Genomic DNA, 16,887 nt, shown 5'->3' on the forward strand with positions numbered 1-16,887 from the left:
AAAAAAAAAAAATCAACCACGTGATGTCGAGCTAATTGTCCGTTTATATACTCTTCTGCATGTCTGGCATGGTAAATGTTGATGAATCACTGACGTCCATTGTCAATTGATTTATGGACAATTAAAAATATATACCAGTATATTTTTTCTTATATGTGCAGACTGAGCCAGTGGACTTTTTCAAAGGGTAAAATGAATGGTTCTCAAAATCTTGACATATTAGGAAATGTCATTTTTCCCAGATAATCAAAATTGATTTATAATGTTTTGGAAATATGCCCTTTATTTGTTGTTACTTATCAAAACACATTTTTTAATCCCTTTGGAAATGAACATGTTTGGTCTGTACACTGTACACTGTACATTGTACACAATACATTCTGAACACAAATAACAGAAATCTCTTACGGCAGTTGGTTTGTTGATCAAGGAGTCCAGTTTTGGGATTCAATCCCATCTCCCGTTAAATCATTCATGTCCCTTATACGAAGACGTATCTGGCCCATGATAGAAATCAAATCCAGTGAGCGTATGAGCTGAGTATCAACCTGACATGTACATTTATCGTGCTCAGGGCTCCCATCCGTATCAGTCTCTGAGTTACACCAGCGGCGACACAGCTGCTGACTCACCAGCACATGTGAGCCGAGCAGGCCTGCCAGTCAAGGACAGCCCCAGAAAAGAGAGTCTTCTGAGCAATTTAACGGGAAGCTTTCGCAGTCTGCACAACCTGCTAGAGGGGACGCCGCAGAGGAATGAGCCATCATTTGCCACCGCAGCCAAGACTGGTTCCCTTACTCGTACAGGTACCTGATTGCAAGTTCTTAATATTCTTCCTTTTGCATCAAGTTAAAACCATACTTAACACTTGTGCAAAGAGTACACGAGGTGGCATGTTAGGAATTGCTTTGCTCAATATGATTGATATACAGTAGTTGTTGCACAATTTTCTATACAAACCAAATTGTTCTCGATAGTTTTTCACCACAGAGACCCTTTTGTCACGGATATCAAAATTAGACACTTTTATTGTTGGCATATGCCAATTGATTGTAAATTGTTCAGTTGTTGAACACAGTTTCACATGCTAATGTTTATTTATGTATGTTTTTACTGTGGGCTTCAGGGACAGATGTGCTGACAGAGCACCCACTGCTATCCGAGCCATCTCCCGTTAGCTTTTACAACTGGATGTCCAATGCTGTGGGGAACAGGGGTGGGGCTGTAGTCCAGGACTCCCCAGTTAACCGCTCGCAGCACAATAGTCTCCAAACAGGTAAGATGTCATGCTCACAGCCCAAATTTGACAGCTTTTTCAATGATAAATAGCGTGTTTTTGTTTCTGAATGGAATTCACACCAATTATACCTGAACATTTGAAGCAATAATTCAGTTAAATTGTCTGTAAACGTTTCAGTTTCTCTCGACCCATTGGATTCTCCAGGCATTCACTTCCAATACCAGCCACTACAAAGAGATAACAGCCCCGAAGGAGGTTAGGGATTGCCCTCAGTGTTGTGCTGATGACATTGGTGACCTTGTTGTGTTTTTGACACTTGTGTACATTAGTTCACGGTAAATCCCTCTACAAGTCATCTAGAAGTTCATATTAGTATCCCTGTGCGATAACCTTTGAACAGGCGTCATTGTTGACGATATATTATGGAAGAGACTCGATTATCTTAAAGTGCAGTACCAACCATGAAAACGGACTTAACAAATGCGTAGTCAGAGTCTGTCTAGTTCACGTGCAGCTCAGATCTGCTTTTCAAAGTTACGTGAATAATAGGGCTGTGGTAAACTGGTCATCAAAGCCCTTATCGCTGGTCTTGCAGCTGGTAAATCAGGAGAAACTAGCACAAACAATGTCTGAGAATCCATGGCTCATGGTCATCATGTTACTGAGGGCTAAAACCATGAGCTTTTATAGATACTGTTCATAAAAGGACAGGCATATTGTATTCATCTGTTTAGCCCTGTGAGGAAATAAATGATGAGTTATGTTTATGTGGAACACAACAACATGTTTTTGACTTGTATGTTTGTAACCTGGAAATGGATAACCACCACAAACGATTGTGTGAGGCAGGACTGAAATTTTGTAATTGTACCCTGTCATCTATGCTTGCTGCTCATCACCTCAGAATTAGCCAACACGTATTTTTTGCTCACTTTTTTCAGACATGATTTGGTATGAATCTTGAATGCGGTCATTGTGCTTGAAAATGTAGGTTAAAATCTGAAGACAGATTAATCTATCTGGTGATTTTTGTATTTATTTTGACTTTTATTTGGAAAATGTGTAAGAATTGCACACACCATTTGGGTGTAATCAGTGTTAGAGATCCTTTTATAGGTATGAATTACATGCAGAACATTAGTGTTTTGCATTACGTTGACCTTTCCTGTGTGTTAATTGTCCTTGTCTTATGTTGTAATGTGTTAATATGTTTGAAAAATGGTTGGCAGAAATCAGCATAAAATCTTCTGATTTTAAAATGGCTAATATTGGCCAACTAAATCAGCTGGATGATTAAATGATATGGCCAGTGAATCGGTCAGTCCCTATTCATTCGGTTTAAGGAAATTATTTTATGCACTTAAGAATATTGCAGAATGTGCTTTTTGTCCACTTTTTGTCTCAGCGTAAGTCCATCATTGCTAATCTACAACTCTATTTCCCCAAATCATTCTCTAGTTTAGTTCTAATCCATAAATGTCTTCAACACTTTTAGGTGGGACATGTAACCTACCGACTATCCCGTCTGCGTCGGACTTCATCACAGTGCTGTCCAGTGACCAGAACACCTTGGACGGCCACTCTCAGCATTCCCAGCATAGCACTAGCCAGGATGAGATTGCTGATATTGAAGAGGGGAACCTATGTCCTGCTGCGGTTCAACTAGCTGATGCTCAGGTGATTTATGATGTTTTTTTAAATTCCTCTGTTCAGTCATATGCAGATGTGGATTACATAGTTAATAAAAGAAAACCCCAATGGAAAAAAAACCCTTCAAAATTCACCTCTGAAAATCAGACGTTGCTTTTGAATTATGGATCAACGGAAGAAATTGAACCCCACCTCTCGCCCTAAGTCTGGTGGGATTGAAGTTGAATTTTATTGTCATTGCTCATGTCTCAAGTACAGCGCAATCAGTCATTTTACAGTTTCAACCCATCCAAGAAACACGAAAAGACATTGACAGCTAACAGGGAGAGATACTATCGGGGTGTTCACATGGCACACATTTGTTCCGGCGCTGCAACGATGTATTTTGTTGCGATGTATTTTACACCGCAGCAAATTTTGTGGAGCGTTCACACGTACAAAGCAGCTGAGCGTGTCAGCACAGTGTTGGTGCAGCCCCACAAGCGTTTCTGCAGCGAAGCAAAACTACAGAAAACAAATGAGCTGTCGTGTTGGTTCTTTTTAAAACATATACACAACTCAAGCGACTACAGGACAGGCACGTCCTTTTCCTTCTCGGTCTCCGTGCCTTCTGCTCGAGAGTGACCGCCCCCGAAATCGTAAATCAACGATGACTTCAATGACACTCAGAAAAGCAAACATGTAATGCGCCAAACAGAAAATCAAGAGAGGAAATCACAAAATAAATTATATGGGGAACACACAACAAACTACACAAACAACTCAGAGACAGTCCTGTCTCCTACAAAAGGAAAGATGTTACCAGCCAAGTCATGTGTCGTTATTAAACAAACACATGACGGAAGTCCGACAGAGCATGAAACACAAGGCATTCTCGCCGTACGTAATCAACTCTTCACGAGTATTTGCTCTGGAGCAAATTTTTAAAACACCTCCCTGAGGTGGATCAAATTAGCTCCGGTGTAAGCTGTTTTCCGGGGCTACACCGGAACTAATTTGCTCGTGTGAACGCTCTACTGGGGCAGTCTCTGCGTAGCACTGGATCAAATCTTGCCGTGTGAACAGCCCTGAAGTTCCTGTTGAGGCGTAGGGGGAGGGGGGCATAGTGTGGGATATGGGGGGGGGTTGTCCATAAAAAACAACAGATCTGGAAAACTTTCACCTGTGGGAGGATGTGTTGGCGAAGGGAAGTTACAGTGAATGACAGTGAAGTCTTGCGGGGGGGGGGGGTTAGGAAATCCTCAAATATATGAATCTCAGTGTGCAGAACCCCAGTCTGTGGGGGTCAACTGTATTCTGTCGTGGTCATTTGTGATCCCTGATCTAAGCTGCTTGAGCACCTGAAAAATGCTATCTGGAAAAAGCACTCAAAACGTTAAGTTGAGAGTAACTTCATTTTTTTTCTTAGCCTTTTTGATTATCATTATTATGTTTTTTTTAATCTTCATTATTTTCAATTAAAATTCAAATGTAATGTTCGCTTTTCATCAGTTAACTTTCACATCTTTTTATTATTACTTTTAGCAGTTAATTTTGGTTATTTGTGGGTTTTTCTTTTATTAACAGAGCCCCTTCTGTTGACGAAAGATTATTTGTTTCCATGTGTCTATGAAATGTTTAAAATATGATTAATGTTTTAACATAATTTAATGTAATAAATGTTTGTTTGTTTTTTTGTGTCAATTTTATGTCTTAGGTTGTTTTCAAGCCGTTGCTGAACTATACTGGCATCCAAGCCCAAGACACCACCCCTCTCAGCTACAAGATGTATTTTGGAGAACATTTGTCTTTTTCTGGCAACTTGGAGTGTCTGAGAGCAGACATTGTTGACTCCGACACCTCCAAAGAGCGCAAAACCAAAAGATCTAGAAGGTGAAGTACATCTTATTTACTGTTGGCGATAAAAATTGCAATACTAAAAGTCGTGCAGTGGAACCTCGGTTCACTTGTGCCCCCGTTCACGAATAAATCACTTTTTGAGCAAAGATTCTGACAAATATTGCATAAATTAAATGACTGCATCAATTGGTAAACTATCACAGCCTGCACACACAACACAAAGTTGGGGTTTTGCTCACACAGCGTAAATGTTGTTCGCACCATGCCTACATATTTCACATACAAAATCATACAGTTTTTTTGTTTGTTTGTTTTTTTGCTACTATTTAGCCCTCATAATGGCTCTCAAGAAAGCTGATGCAAGTTCAAGTGTTTATGGTATCGAGAAGCCCTGAAAGTATTGCGATTCTGGTGGCTTGCGGTGAGGTGTTGTGACTCGGGTTGATCTTCCGTGAAGTTTGTGGACCCTAAGTTCCACTGTATCTTTATAACCACAGAAACATCCAGGAAGAATTGTGCAACATATTTGACATAAATACAAAACTTTATCTCAATTCTTCCTACCTCTAGACAAGGCATGGTGAACCTGCCGCCACTTGATTTCAAGCCAGCTCTTCTGATTGAGACTTTCAGCTTGAATGCAGTCGTAATGGAGAAGTCAACCAGTGCGCCACAAGGCTCCACTACAGTCCCACTGTCCTTCCACGACCTCAACCGCCGCCACTACAACACATTCCACTGCGACTTCACAACAGCCTGCCAGGCCATTAGCCAACGTGTCGACATGGCTCTCGTGCGCCTTATTCACCAGTTCAGCACCATGATTGATGACATTAAAGCCACTCAAACAGACATTAAGCTAAACCGTTATACTGCAGGCTCTGCTTCACCAACACCAACCTTCAAGGCGCGACCATACCGCCACTTCAGGTCATCTGACTTTAGCCGGAGCTCACGTGGCAGCATCAATGGAACAGCACGCTGTGCCACACAAACTCTGAAGAGCAAGAGAGGTTTGGGTGGTGGAGGTGTAGGGGTTATTGGGGGTTTGCCACTCAATGGACCGCCATCAGCCATGGACACGCAAGGAAGAAGAGAGCACAGAGGACGTGGTTCGCTTGGACGTTCAGAGCGTCGCACCTCGAAGGTAATGCTGTGTTAAAACTTGAATGAGCTTTGGAAAGACAGAATCAGTCATCAAAATGAGATTTCAAGTGTTCCGATTTTTCCATATTTTGTTATGGACAGTTGACATGTTCTGCTCTTACCAATCAGTCCGGAGAGGAACGAGCAACTCGGTTTTACACGGATGTAGGCTCAATACTTGTGATTGGCTGAGAAGATTTGGACTCTAATGACCAATTGGATTTGCTGATGATGTGATTTGTGATTATTTAATATTTTGTATGATTTTATAAATTTAAAACAAATGTGTAAATCATTATGACGTCATTCAGTAGCAGCATCGATGTCTGAAATTGTGCTGAACTTTTTCCATTTCTGTCAGAGCATACCAGTTTGTGAACAGGAGTCGACACCCACAAACACAAGGGGGAGCTGGTAGATCAGGAAAGCATTAGACTAGGGGTGGGCAAACTTTTTCGCTCTGTGGCCGCATTGACTTTTAAAATTTGACAGAAGGGCCAGGTCAGCACGAGCTATGGTACATTTAAAAAGTTGAGCGAGACAGAGGTCCTAGGTGGTCGAAAAGATCCCCCCCCTCCCTCTCCCCGTGTTCTACAACTTCAAGTCAATGCGCCACCGGGCGGTGAAATGCCTGTCATTACAAGTTCAATTGAAATGAATGCAATCATTCACATCGAACCTTAATTGTGGACCAACCTTCGGCGGGCCGGATTAAAAAGACAAATGGGCCGGATTCAGCCCGCGGGCCGTTTGTTTGCCCACCTCTGCATTAGACTATGCACACATCATTTCACAATGTCCTAATTAATCCAGTGTCATCAGAGGTTTAGGAAAAAAACATTCAACATCCACTATATTTCAATGGATTATGTTGCAATTTAATAATTAAAATACAAAAAAGACCTGGCAAAGTTTTTGTTTTGCAGCTGCAAAAATGTGAAATCTCAATACATTTACTCTTGTTGAATGTCTTATGGAACTCTTTAGGTGTCAAGAAAAGGTTCCCGTGATGTGACGGACCACACAGCAATCCAGATGGATGACTCTGACTCTATCACAGTGTCAGAGCAGAGCGAGCCGTCAGCAGAATGTTGGCAGAACATGTACAAGCTGCTCAACTTCTACTCGCTTATCTCAGATCCCACAGGCATCTTGGAGAAAGCTTCTGCAGAGAACTACTTGCCAGGTGGGAATTGGCCATCATCATATATGTATTCACCTTGTCAGATTTAGACTTAAGTATATTTTCATGATAAAAGAATGATATTATGTCGTCATGTCTGCGCATGTTAGTCAGAGCTTTACTTGATTCAACCAGTCTTAAACGATATCAGTATCACCAGAACCTGACTGTTTTTGTCAATCAACTTTTATAATAAAGTACAACTGAAACATGCCCTTTGTACTACAAATGTGGTTGTGGATAGATGACTAGTTTTCGACCTCTCCTCTATTCAACAGAGGGTGGGCGTCGGCCATCAGAGCCACTGTGTAATGTGATCTATGAGAATGAACAGCAAGAACCCACGCCCCCCAGACCCCATCCTGCAGCCTGCCGGCGGCGTAGCCTGGTGAGCTCTGATCCCCAGCACGTCACGCTCATAGTGTTTGGCATCGGTATGGTGAACCGCACCCACCTGGAGGCCGACATTGGTGGACTCACCATGGAGGCAGAACTGAAGAAGATACATGGAAGTTTTACCCTCAAGGAGAAGATGAAAGGTGATTCTGTGGATTAAAATACCCCCCCCCCCCCCCCCCCCCAAGATCTCTGGCAATATATATATACTAGCTGGTTCGCCGCCCTCCGGGCGGCTCATCAGCTATTTCCTGCGGAAGGCTGGTAAGGTGGGCCTTTGGTCCACAAAAGTGTTGTTGCTTGGTTCAACTTTTTGTTCATCTTCATTGCTTATCGCGAAAATAAAGAGATGTTTAGCTCTACTAAATAACTAACAATTTTATTGCAATGCTTGTGGGTAGACAACATTTTTTCGCTAAGATGCCCGCGCGATCGTAGTGAGCCACTGCCTGAGCGGCGCAGTGGCGGCGCGCAGCGGCGCGGTGAAGTAGGTACGTTTTGAAAAGGGACAGACGGAAGGACAGACCGCGTGCGGGACGACGCGCAATATATATATATATATATATATATATATACACACACACACCATTATATTGTTTTGGAAGATACTGGCAGACATTAGTCACACTCCAAATACAATCATGAATCACACAATTGTGGATTACAATGAAAGTAGTCTAAAACGGTAGATAATACGAAACACAACATTGTCAAGAAATGCATGCCCAGTAGCATAATGCAAATGATCATATTTATTCAGAATAAGAATGTTGGCATTTAACCATTCTTAAGTTTGGTACCAGCACATTCAGTGTAAAAAGAGTGATGTTTTGTACGTACTGTATTGATGTGAGGTGGGGGGGGGGGATCAATTCTCAACTTTTTGCTGGTCGCATTCACTGTTTTTCTCTGACCTTTCAGATATCCTACATCAGAAAATGACTGAGACCTGTGCATCAGCTCATATTGGAGGGGTGAACATTGTTCTGCTAGAGGGCATAACACCAGACATTCAGTACGTAAAATGTTTCTTCACTTATATCATCACACCAAAAAAAAGCCTTTTTGTTTTGAATATTCTGTTCAAAACCAGCCATCCATCCATTTTCAAATTTTATCCTCACAAGGGTTACGGTGGTACTGGAGCCGATTCCATCCGGCTTCCGGAAGTAGCCTGCCAATCGCAGGGCACACAGAGACGAACAATCATCCATGCTCACACACACACCTAGGGACAATTTAGAGTGTTCAATCAGCCTGCCATGCATGTTTTTGGAACCCGGAGAAAACCCACGCAGGCCCCGTGAGAACATGCAAACTCCACACAGGGAGGCCGGAGCTGGAATTGAACCCGCTACCTCTGTACCGTGAGGTGGACGTGCTATCCACTGGTCCTCCGGGCCGCCCCTGTTCAAAACCGAGAATGTAAATTACTTTTTTGTAGTCTTTTGATATTTCTGTCAGCTTGTTTTCTTTAATTCATTCAGTGCTATTGAACATAAAATGATATTAGAATTTAATTGGTGATAAATTAAATTAGGTACATAAAATGTCGTTAGAATTTCATCAGTGATAAATAAAATTAGGTCGGTGCGGTGGGCTACTGGTTGACACATCCGCCTCACAGTGCAGCGGTGCAGTATTCGATTCCGGCTTCGACTTCCTGTGTGGAGTTTTCAGTTCTCTTGCGTGGGTGAGTTTTCTCATTCATTAAAAATAAACAAAAACATGCATAGCGGGTTAATGGAACACTCTTAATTGTCCCAAGGTCTGAGTGGGAGCACAAATGGTTGTTCGTCTATTTATGCCCTGCGATTAGCTGGCCACCAGTTCAGGGTGTATCCCGCCTCCTGCCCAATGACAACTGTTAGAGGCTCCAGCATGCCCGCTCCCTCGTGAAGATAAGCGGTAATCCGCTTATCTTCACGAGGATGGATGAATGGATGGATGAATAAATACAATTGTTAGAGCCATAGGAAAAACTTTAAGTGAAAATGATGTTTGAAAGCACTGCTTTCCAAAATCACCTTTGTGCATGCTATGCCATTGATTTAAAATATACCATGGAAGTGTGAACTTCAGCCTTTAATTAGGGAGCGCTTCCAGATGTAGGTGAGTTCTTGATATCTCGATTTCATAATATACAATATGTGATACAGTTGCCAAGGCATTTTTTTTATGATACTGTACCATCATGCAGATCACATGCGCTTGCGTGTAAAAGATCAAAACAAAATATTCGAATCATTATATGGAAATGCTTTAGTTATTTTACATTTTCCTCTGCTCTCCTTTTTCTTGTTTTTTTCTGTTTCTTTCTCCAACAACTTACATGCATAGACTGGAGGATTTTCCAACTTCTCCCACCAGCACAGCAAAACAAGAGTTTCTGTATGTTATTGCTGCTATTTAGGCCTCACCTGCATTAATGTTTGATTCGCAATCTCAAAGCATCTCCATCATTTGTTTGCGATGCCTATTCCACATGTATGTGTGCATGAAGCCATTTCAGTGGTTTTAGACTTGTTGCCGTGTTGCCATCTTGTTCCTTTCTTATTCCCTGATCATATACTGATCGACATATATTTCATTTGAAGACTTGAAGAAGAAAAATGTATCACGCACGGTATTGAGTCTGAAGCAGAATGTGATCTCTTCACCAATAATCAAACATTGGGTTGGGGGGATTCATGACCCTTTTCCATTTATTTGTTTTAATATGGCACTTGATCAGGGTGCAGTCACACTAACCTGGCCTTTTTCTAGATTCCAGTGTTTATCCCTTTTGTGCTTTGACATTGTGGTTGATGTGGACATAGTCATTTACTCTTGCCCTTGGTACTCTACTGGTAGCACTCATAAGAATTAGAGCAGGTAATTTTTGTTTTGACCAACCAGTGAACAGTATTTTTTAACATTTTGTTTTATCGACTGGGAAAGGGTATAAATTTGCCACATTACCAGTTAATGGCATGGGACACATTTTTACTTATAATGTTCGTTCTCTTCCCAATCAACTCAAAACAGTCTTATTAAGAAAAGCTATTGATGTGTTGGTGGTTTTCACCCACTAACAAAATAATGCTATAGCAACTACCAGATGTCAATGCAAGTGTAATTCCCTGAAATCTCTTGAATATTTTAAGTCGTAAACAGCCTGGGGAAAAAGTGTGTGTGTGTGTGTGTGTGTGTGTGTGTGTGTGTGTGTGTGTGTGTATGTGTATATATATATATATATATATATATATATATATATATATATATATAGGGGCGGCCCGGTAGTCCAGTGGTTAGCACGTCGGCTTCACAGCGCAGAGGTACCGGGTTTGATTCCAGCTCCGGCCTCCCTGTGTGGAGTTAGCATGTTCTCCCCGGGCCTGCGTGGGTTTTCTCCGGGTGCCCCGGTTTCCTCCCACATTCCAAAAATATGCATGGCAGGCTGATTGAACACTCTAAATTGTCCCTAGGTGTGAGTGTGAGCGTGGATGTTTGTTCGTCTATGTGTGTGCCCTGCAATTGGCTGGCAACCGATTCAGGGTGTCCCCCGCCTACTGCCCGCAGACGGCTGGGATGGGCTCCAGCACCCCCCGCGACCCTAGTGAGGATCAAGCGGTACGGAAGATGAATGAATGAATGAATATATATATGTGTATATATATATGTATATATATACATATATTCGTGTGTATACATATATATGTGTGTGTGTGTGTGTGTGTGTGTGTGTGTGTGTGTATGTGTATATATATATATATATATATATATCCTGTCCAGGATGAAACATCCAAGCTCCATGAATACATCAAGGAGAAGGCTCCAACGGATGACGTACTCAGAGAATGTCTCAGAACAGAAGATGAGGCGCTGGAAGAGGGACCATCATGGGAGGACAAGCCCCTACACGGGATGTACCACCGGACCATAACTGAAGTGGCTGATCTCAAGAAGTCCTATCAGTGGCTAGAGAGGGCTGGCCTGAAGAACAGCACAGAGGCACTCATCCTGGCTGCTCAGGAGCAGGCCTTGAGCACCAGAGCCATCGAGGCCCAGATATACCACACCAGACAAGACCCAAGGTGTAGGTTGTGCAAAGAGGCACCTGAGACGATCCAACACATAACTGCAGGGTGTAAGATGCTGGCAGGGAAAGCCTACATGGAACGCCATAACCAGGTGGCTGGCATAGTCTACCGAAACATCTGTGCGGAGTATGGACTGGAAACCCCAAGGTCAAAATGGGAAACACCTCCGAAGGTGGTGGAGGATGACAGAGCGAAGATCCTGTGGGACTTCCAGATCCAGACTGACAAGATGGTAATGGCGAACCAACCAGATATCGTGATCATAGATAAAGGGCAGAGGAAAGCCGTTGTAGTGGATGTAGCGGTCCCAAGTGATGGAAACATCAGGAAGAAGGAACATGAGAAACTCGAGAAATACCAAGGGCTCAGAGAGGAGCTAGAGAGAGCCTGGAAGGTAAAGGTGACAGTCGCGCTTGTGGTGGTCGGAGCACTCGGGGCAGTGACCCCCAAACTAGATGAGTGGTTGCAACAGATCCCGGGAACAACATCGGACATCTCAGTCCAGAAATGTGCAGTGCTGGGAACAGCAAGGATACTGCGCAGAACCCTCAAGCTTCCTGGCCTCTGGTAGAGGACCCGAGCTGAATGAGGGATGGACACCACCCGATGGGTGAGATGAGGATTTTTAAAAAATATATATTATATATATATATATATATATATATATATATATAAATCAGTGGTCCTCAACTAAAAATGCTGTCGGTCCACTTTTTTTTTTTAATAAGACCAAGGTCCGGTCCCATGCACAGCGGTCATGGGGGGCGGGGCAATATGCCCATTTAGTATGGTCAAGCTAAGCTTATACAAATCAACACTCCTCACAACCAACCAATAATGGGGTGCATGAAAATAACAATTATTCACTTTGCCAGTGCACAGCAAATAACGAGGGCTATTGTGTTGAGGCATAGGAACTCTTTTATTTTAAGCTGTGCCTGCTTAATAATAGAAATAGCCCTTTTAGGGAAATAAGACATTTTTATTTTAACTTTGTTAAACAGTAGTTGTAATTTTCCCATTAATTTAACAAAAACAAAACAAAATACTAATTTTACCAAAATAAATACTAAACATAAAAACAAAAATATCCTTTTCATTTGTACACTTCCCCTTTTCACATCCCTTCTGAAATCACTTAAAACATATATCAGAAGAGGAGTTAAGAACCATTTTAAATACTGACACAAGGGAGCACAGGAATGTGCAGTGCTTTTCTTCCACTATAGGTGACTGCAATGTCTGAGGCATGCAAATATTATTTGAGGACGCCATTGGGATGTTCATTTACCATGTTGCGGTGTTCTGCTATTAAACAGCTGCAAAGTAGACGGCAGCAGAACTGCACACAATCGAAACCTCCCGCGATTCGTTTTGTCTAATTGTCTGTGTGCGGCTCTCCTGGGCTGAAGCTGTGAGCACACTGTGGCGTCGCGCATGCGTCTGTTTCCTGACACAATCATCCATTTTGAATGCGTGCTGACGCTTATGTATGGACACACCTTAAGTTCAGTGGAGCCAATCAATGCATCGTATATGCTTACGCTTATGTATGGACACACCTTAAGTTCAGAGGAGCCAATCAGCGCATCGTTATCGCCGACATGCCCTGCTCAGGCAAGGTCTCGAGTGAGTCAAACATTATACACACAAAGTCGCGCTGCCGCGGTCCTCTGCATTACATCTGTTAGTGCACGCAAAGAATACAACGGATAATTTTAACAAGCGATCGCGGTAATGCGCAGATTATAGTCCACAAATATAAAATGTATAACGTAAAAATCAATTTATACATTATTTTATACAATTTGCCGAGGGTCCGGACAGAGGAGGTCCTGACAGAGGAGGTCGGCGGTCCGGTCGTGAATCGCGGTCCGCCAGTTGAGGAAGAGGGATATATAGTAGAAGCTGTTCTTGTATCCAAAGGTCTGAATGTCTTACATCTGCATGTTTCTTATAGTTGTTCATCCACTCATATTGTTCCTGTCACCTGCAGCAGGTCACTTTTCCACCATGAGTAATGGTAATCATCACAGTTTTTTCTGCATTGCAGAACTGTGGTTAAGTGCAACATCGCCAAGTCTCAGGCCTTTTACAGCGCCCAGCGTGGACTGAAAACTAATAATGCTGCGGTCTTCAAAGTGGGAGCCATCATGATCAACATCCCCCAGCACCCAGCCACTTTACACAGCATGATGGTCCGCAGCTCCCATCAGCTGTCCAAACAGATCTCTGACCTCATCCGACAGCCATCTATTGTGTATGTCCGCTGCTGGGCCTTGCTCCACTAAAAAATATGTTCACTGAGATCCATACAGAACATCCTACACCACTCTTAAATACGACACATGATTTAATACACATTTTAATTAGTCTGAATTGCTCATTATTGTGTGTTCTCTGTTGACTCTTCTGCCACTGCCAATATATGGTCTTATTTTATAGTGCAAAGAGATCCACATACTAGCTTTTCCATTTTATTAAACCTGCAAACATAATTCAGAAATACACTCATCACACAGCTCTTTACCTGCAGCAAACGAATCATTATATAACCAACTTGTTTTTCAGCAGGGTTATTTTCAAAAGCAATACATCCATGTCACACTAATTATATGAACCACTTCATTCACTTAGCTCCTTTTAATCAATTGAGTGAAAATTGCATCTTTCCCAACAGTCAACCCCCTAATAGGGAGGATACGCCCACACCACAGCCCTCTGACAAAGGTTCCAGCATCAATCAGACACCCGTTGAGGCCAATGAATTCCCTCAGCTTCCAGAAGGCCTCGAAAAGAAGCCCATCGTGCTCAAGTTCAGCGCCATGATTGATGGCATCACTATTGGTGCTGCCCTGCTGCCCTCACTGAAAGCAGAGTACAAAATGGGCCGCATGAAAAGCCATGGCATGACAGGTTTGTCGAAAAACATTACATAACAGTGTTTTGGTCGCAGACATAACATTTAGATCGTTTTGAAAGTCGTAATTGGTTTTAAGCGGACTGTGCTCAGAAAGTAATGTGTTCTCTTTTCATGTTTGCATTTTAGGAGCCCAAACCAGCTTCACCTTTGAATTGCCAAACCACAAGCTATGCTTTCAATCAAAAGTGTCTCCTGTGGACATGTCCACCATGCCACCTACAGCGAGCCTCACCTTGCCACCCGTCACTATGTCTGGAGAGTACATCATGGAGGACCACGATAGTCATTCCGACCAGGGTTGGGGCGCTGATGACTTCCCTGCAAAGCAAGGGAACTATCTCCAAGGCAACTACCTGCGCTGTGTGGCTGAGGTGGGAAATCACTTCTCAGCAAAGTTGTTTCCCAGCAAAGGGATTAAGGAATGACGTTTCAAGGAATAATTAGTGACCCTGACATTTGACACTCACATCTCCCCTTCATTTGTAGGTTGGCTCCTTTGAACATAACCTGACCACTGATCTACTAAACCACCTGGTTTTCCTGCAGAAGGTCTTTATGAAGGAGGTCAATGAGGTCATCCAGAAGGTGTCAGGTGATCATACCAAATGCGAATATGTTCAACTGTAATAAATCTGTCTAGTTTGGAAACGCTGCGTTTCCTCTTGGAGGAAGTAAGTCGGTCTTTTTTATATGATTACATTTCAACCAGCAGTGGCCTCCTTTGCAGTGGCCTCAGTTGCTGCTTCATAACCTGCAATCATAATTTTCACAAAACACAAGTTGTCACAAAATTTAGGTTTCTCTCCACAACCTTGGATTTTGTCGCAATATTTACAAAATAAGATTTATTGTGATCTTAAAATATTGAATCATGTCGCACAGCTAACCGAATAGCTAACGGTGGTCATTAAGAACGTGTGATCTTGACTCGTTCTGGATGTGTTGATTGTGGCAGGGGTCGAACAGCCCATCCCACTGTGGAATGAGCATGACACCTCAACCGATGCAGACAAGCCCAAAATCCTGCTGTACTCACTGAGTCTCATGTTCAAGGTACTTTTACTCATTATCTGTCTGTCAGTATTCTTGAGAATACTCAAATCATACAAACTATTTCAACCAGACCTTTTCTTCTCACAGGGAATCCAGATGACCGCCACCACCCCGTCAATGAGAGCGGTCCGCTTTGAGACCGGCTTGATTGAGCTCGAGTTATCCAACAGGATCCAATGTAAGGCTCAGCCTGGTGGCAGCAGCAGTTACCTGAAACTTTTTGGCAAGTGTCAAGTTGATCTCCACCTGGCCCTTGGTCAAATAGTCAAGCACCAGGTACAAAACCGCCATCAATGACCTAATTTTCTGAAGGGTTTTTTTGTTTTGTTGTTTTGCGGGCAGGAGATAATTAACTCATTTTTCCTATTGAAGGTGTATGAAGAGGCTGGCTCAGACTTCCATCAGGTAGCATACTTTCGAACCCGAATTGGTCTGCGAAATGCTCTTCAGGAGGAGATCAGTGCCTCGTCTGACAAGGAGGCTGTTCTCATCACACTCAACAGGCCTATTCTTTTCGCCCAGCCAGTGGCGTTTGACAGAGGTCAGCGTTCTTGTGTTTTCTATTTCTAATGTCAAATACCAAAGTCCACCAGGTGATTGTGTATCTCAGCAGATTGGCTAAGGGGGTTTGCCTGTTTGCTCTTCTGAACGTCTAGTTCTTATGTGCAATTTGGACATTGCTGAAGTTCGATGTTTCCGATTCACGTGTTTTCCGGCAGCTGTGCTATTCTGGCTGAATTACAAGGCAGCATATGACAACTGGAATGAACAGCGTTTGGCGCTCAACAAAGACATTCATGTAGCCACAAAAGAGGTGGTGGACAAGCTGCCAGGTATTCAACAGACATCAGCCCAGGCCTTCAGCACCCTCTTCCTTCAACTGACCGTCAATGACCTGGGCATCTGTCTGCCCATTACCAGTGCATCCCAGGTAATCAGATGTATAGTATATTGTCGGACATTTATTTATTTATATGTTATGCAGACCTCAATTCCAATGAATTAGGAATGCTGAGTAAAACATAAACAAACAAAAAAAGCAACACAATGATTTGCAAATCCTTTTCAACTTCTGTTCAACCAAATAGGCTATAAAGACAGGAATGTTCATATTCCAGGCTGGTTTGTAACGTGTTGCAGGGAGCAGGCTCAAAATGAAAACATATTTTTAAAAACAATCACGTTTCTCAGTTTGACCATTAAATATCTTACCTCTTTGTTGTGTATTCAGTGAAATGTAGTTTTAAAAGGTTTTGCAAGTCATTTCTTTTCAGTTCTATTTACATTTTACACAGCATTACAACTTCTCTAAAACAGGGTTTTTGAGTGCGTGTGTGTGCGTGTGCACACGCGTACGTGTGTATGTATATACATG

The 16,887-nt window shown here is 42.6% G+C and overlaps 1 protein-coding gene across 13 annotated transcripts in view; it reads left to right on the plus strand.

The window, feature by feature from the left end:
- Positions 1-16,887, plus strand: part of kiaa1109 (KIAA1109 ortholog) — a 109,174-nt gene that overhangs the window by 49,112 nt on the left and 43,175 nt on the right. For 9 of the 13 annotated variants that reach the window (XM_052085622.1, XM_052085628.1, XM_052085624.1 and 6 more), the window contains 18 exons: positions 575-806; positions 1,127-1,276; positions 1,418-1,495; positions 2,736-2,917; positions 4,587-4,762; positions 5,300-5,876; positions 6,863-7,061; positions 7,337-7,597; positions 8,376-8,469; positions 9,795-9,845; positions 13,590-13,796; positions 14,217-14,452; positions 14,586-14,830; positions 14,946-15,051; positions 15,415-15,512; positions 15,600-15,788; positions 15,885-16,053; positions 16,232-16,443. In XM_052085622.1, coding sequence (XP_051941582.1) covers positions 575-806; positions 1,127-1,276; positions 1,418-1,495; positions 2,736-2,917; positions 4,587-4,762; positions 5,300-5,876; positions 6,863-7,061; positions 7,337-7,597; positions 8,376-8,469; positions 9,795-9,845; positions 13,590-13,796; positions 14,217-14,452; positions 14,586-14,830; positions 14,946-15,051; positions 15,415-15,512; positions 15,600-15,788; positions 15,885-16,053; positions 16,232-16,443 — 3,462 coding nt within the window. The remainder of the gene's footprint in view (positions 1-574; positions 807-1,126; positions 1,277-1,417; positions 1,496-2,735; positions 2,918-4,586; positions 4,763-5,299; positions 5,877-6,862; positions 7,062-7,336; positions 7,598-8,375; positions 8,470-9,794; positions 9,846-13,589; positions 13,797-14,216; positions 14,453-14,585; positions 14,831-14,945; positions 15,052-15,414; positions 15,513-15,599; positions 15,789-15,884; positions 16,054-16,231; positions 16,444-16,887) is intronic. The other 4 variants (XM_052085626.1, XM_052085633.1, XM_052085634.1 and 1 more) reach the window with 2 other exon arrangements.

The sequence above is a fragment of the Hippocampus zosterae genome, chromosome 14 (assembly GCF_025434085.1).
Source record: "Hippocampus zosterae strain Florida chromosome 14, ASM2543408v3, whole genome shotgun sequence".
Taxonomy (NCBI): Eukaryota; Metazoa; Chordata; class Actinopteri; order Syngnathiformes; family Syngnathidae; genus Hippocampus; species Hippocampus zosterae.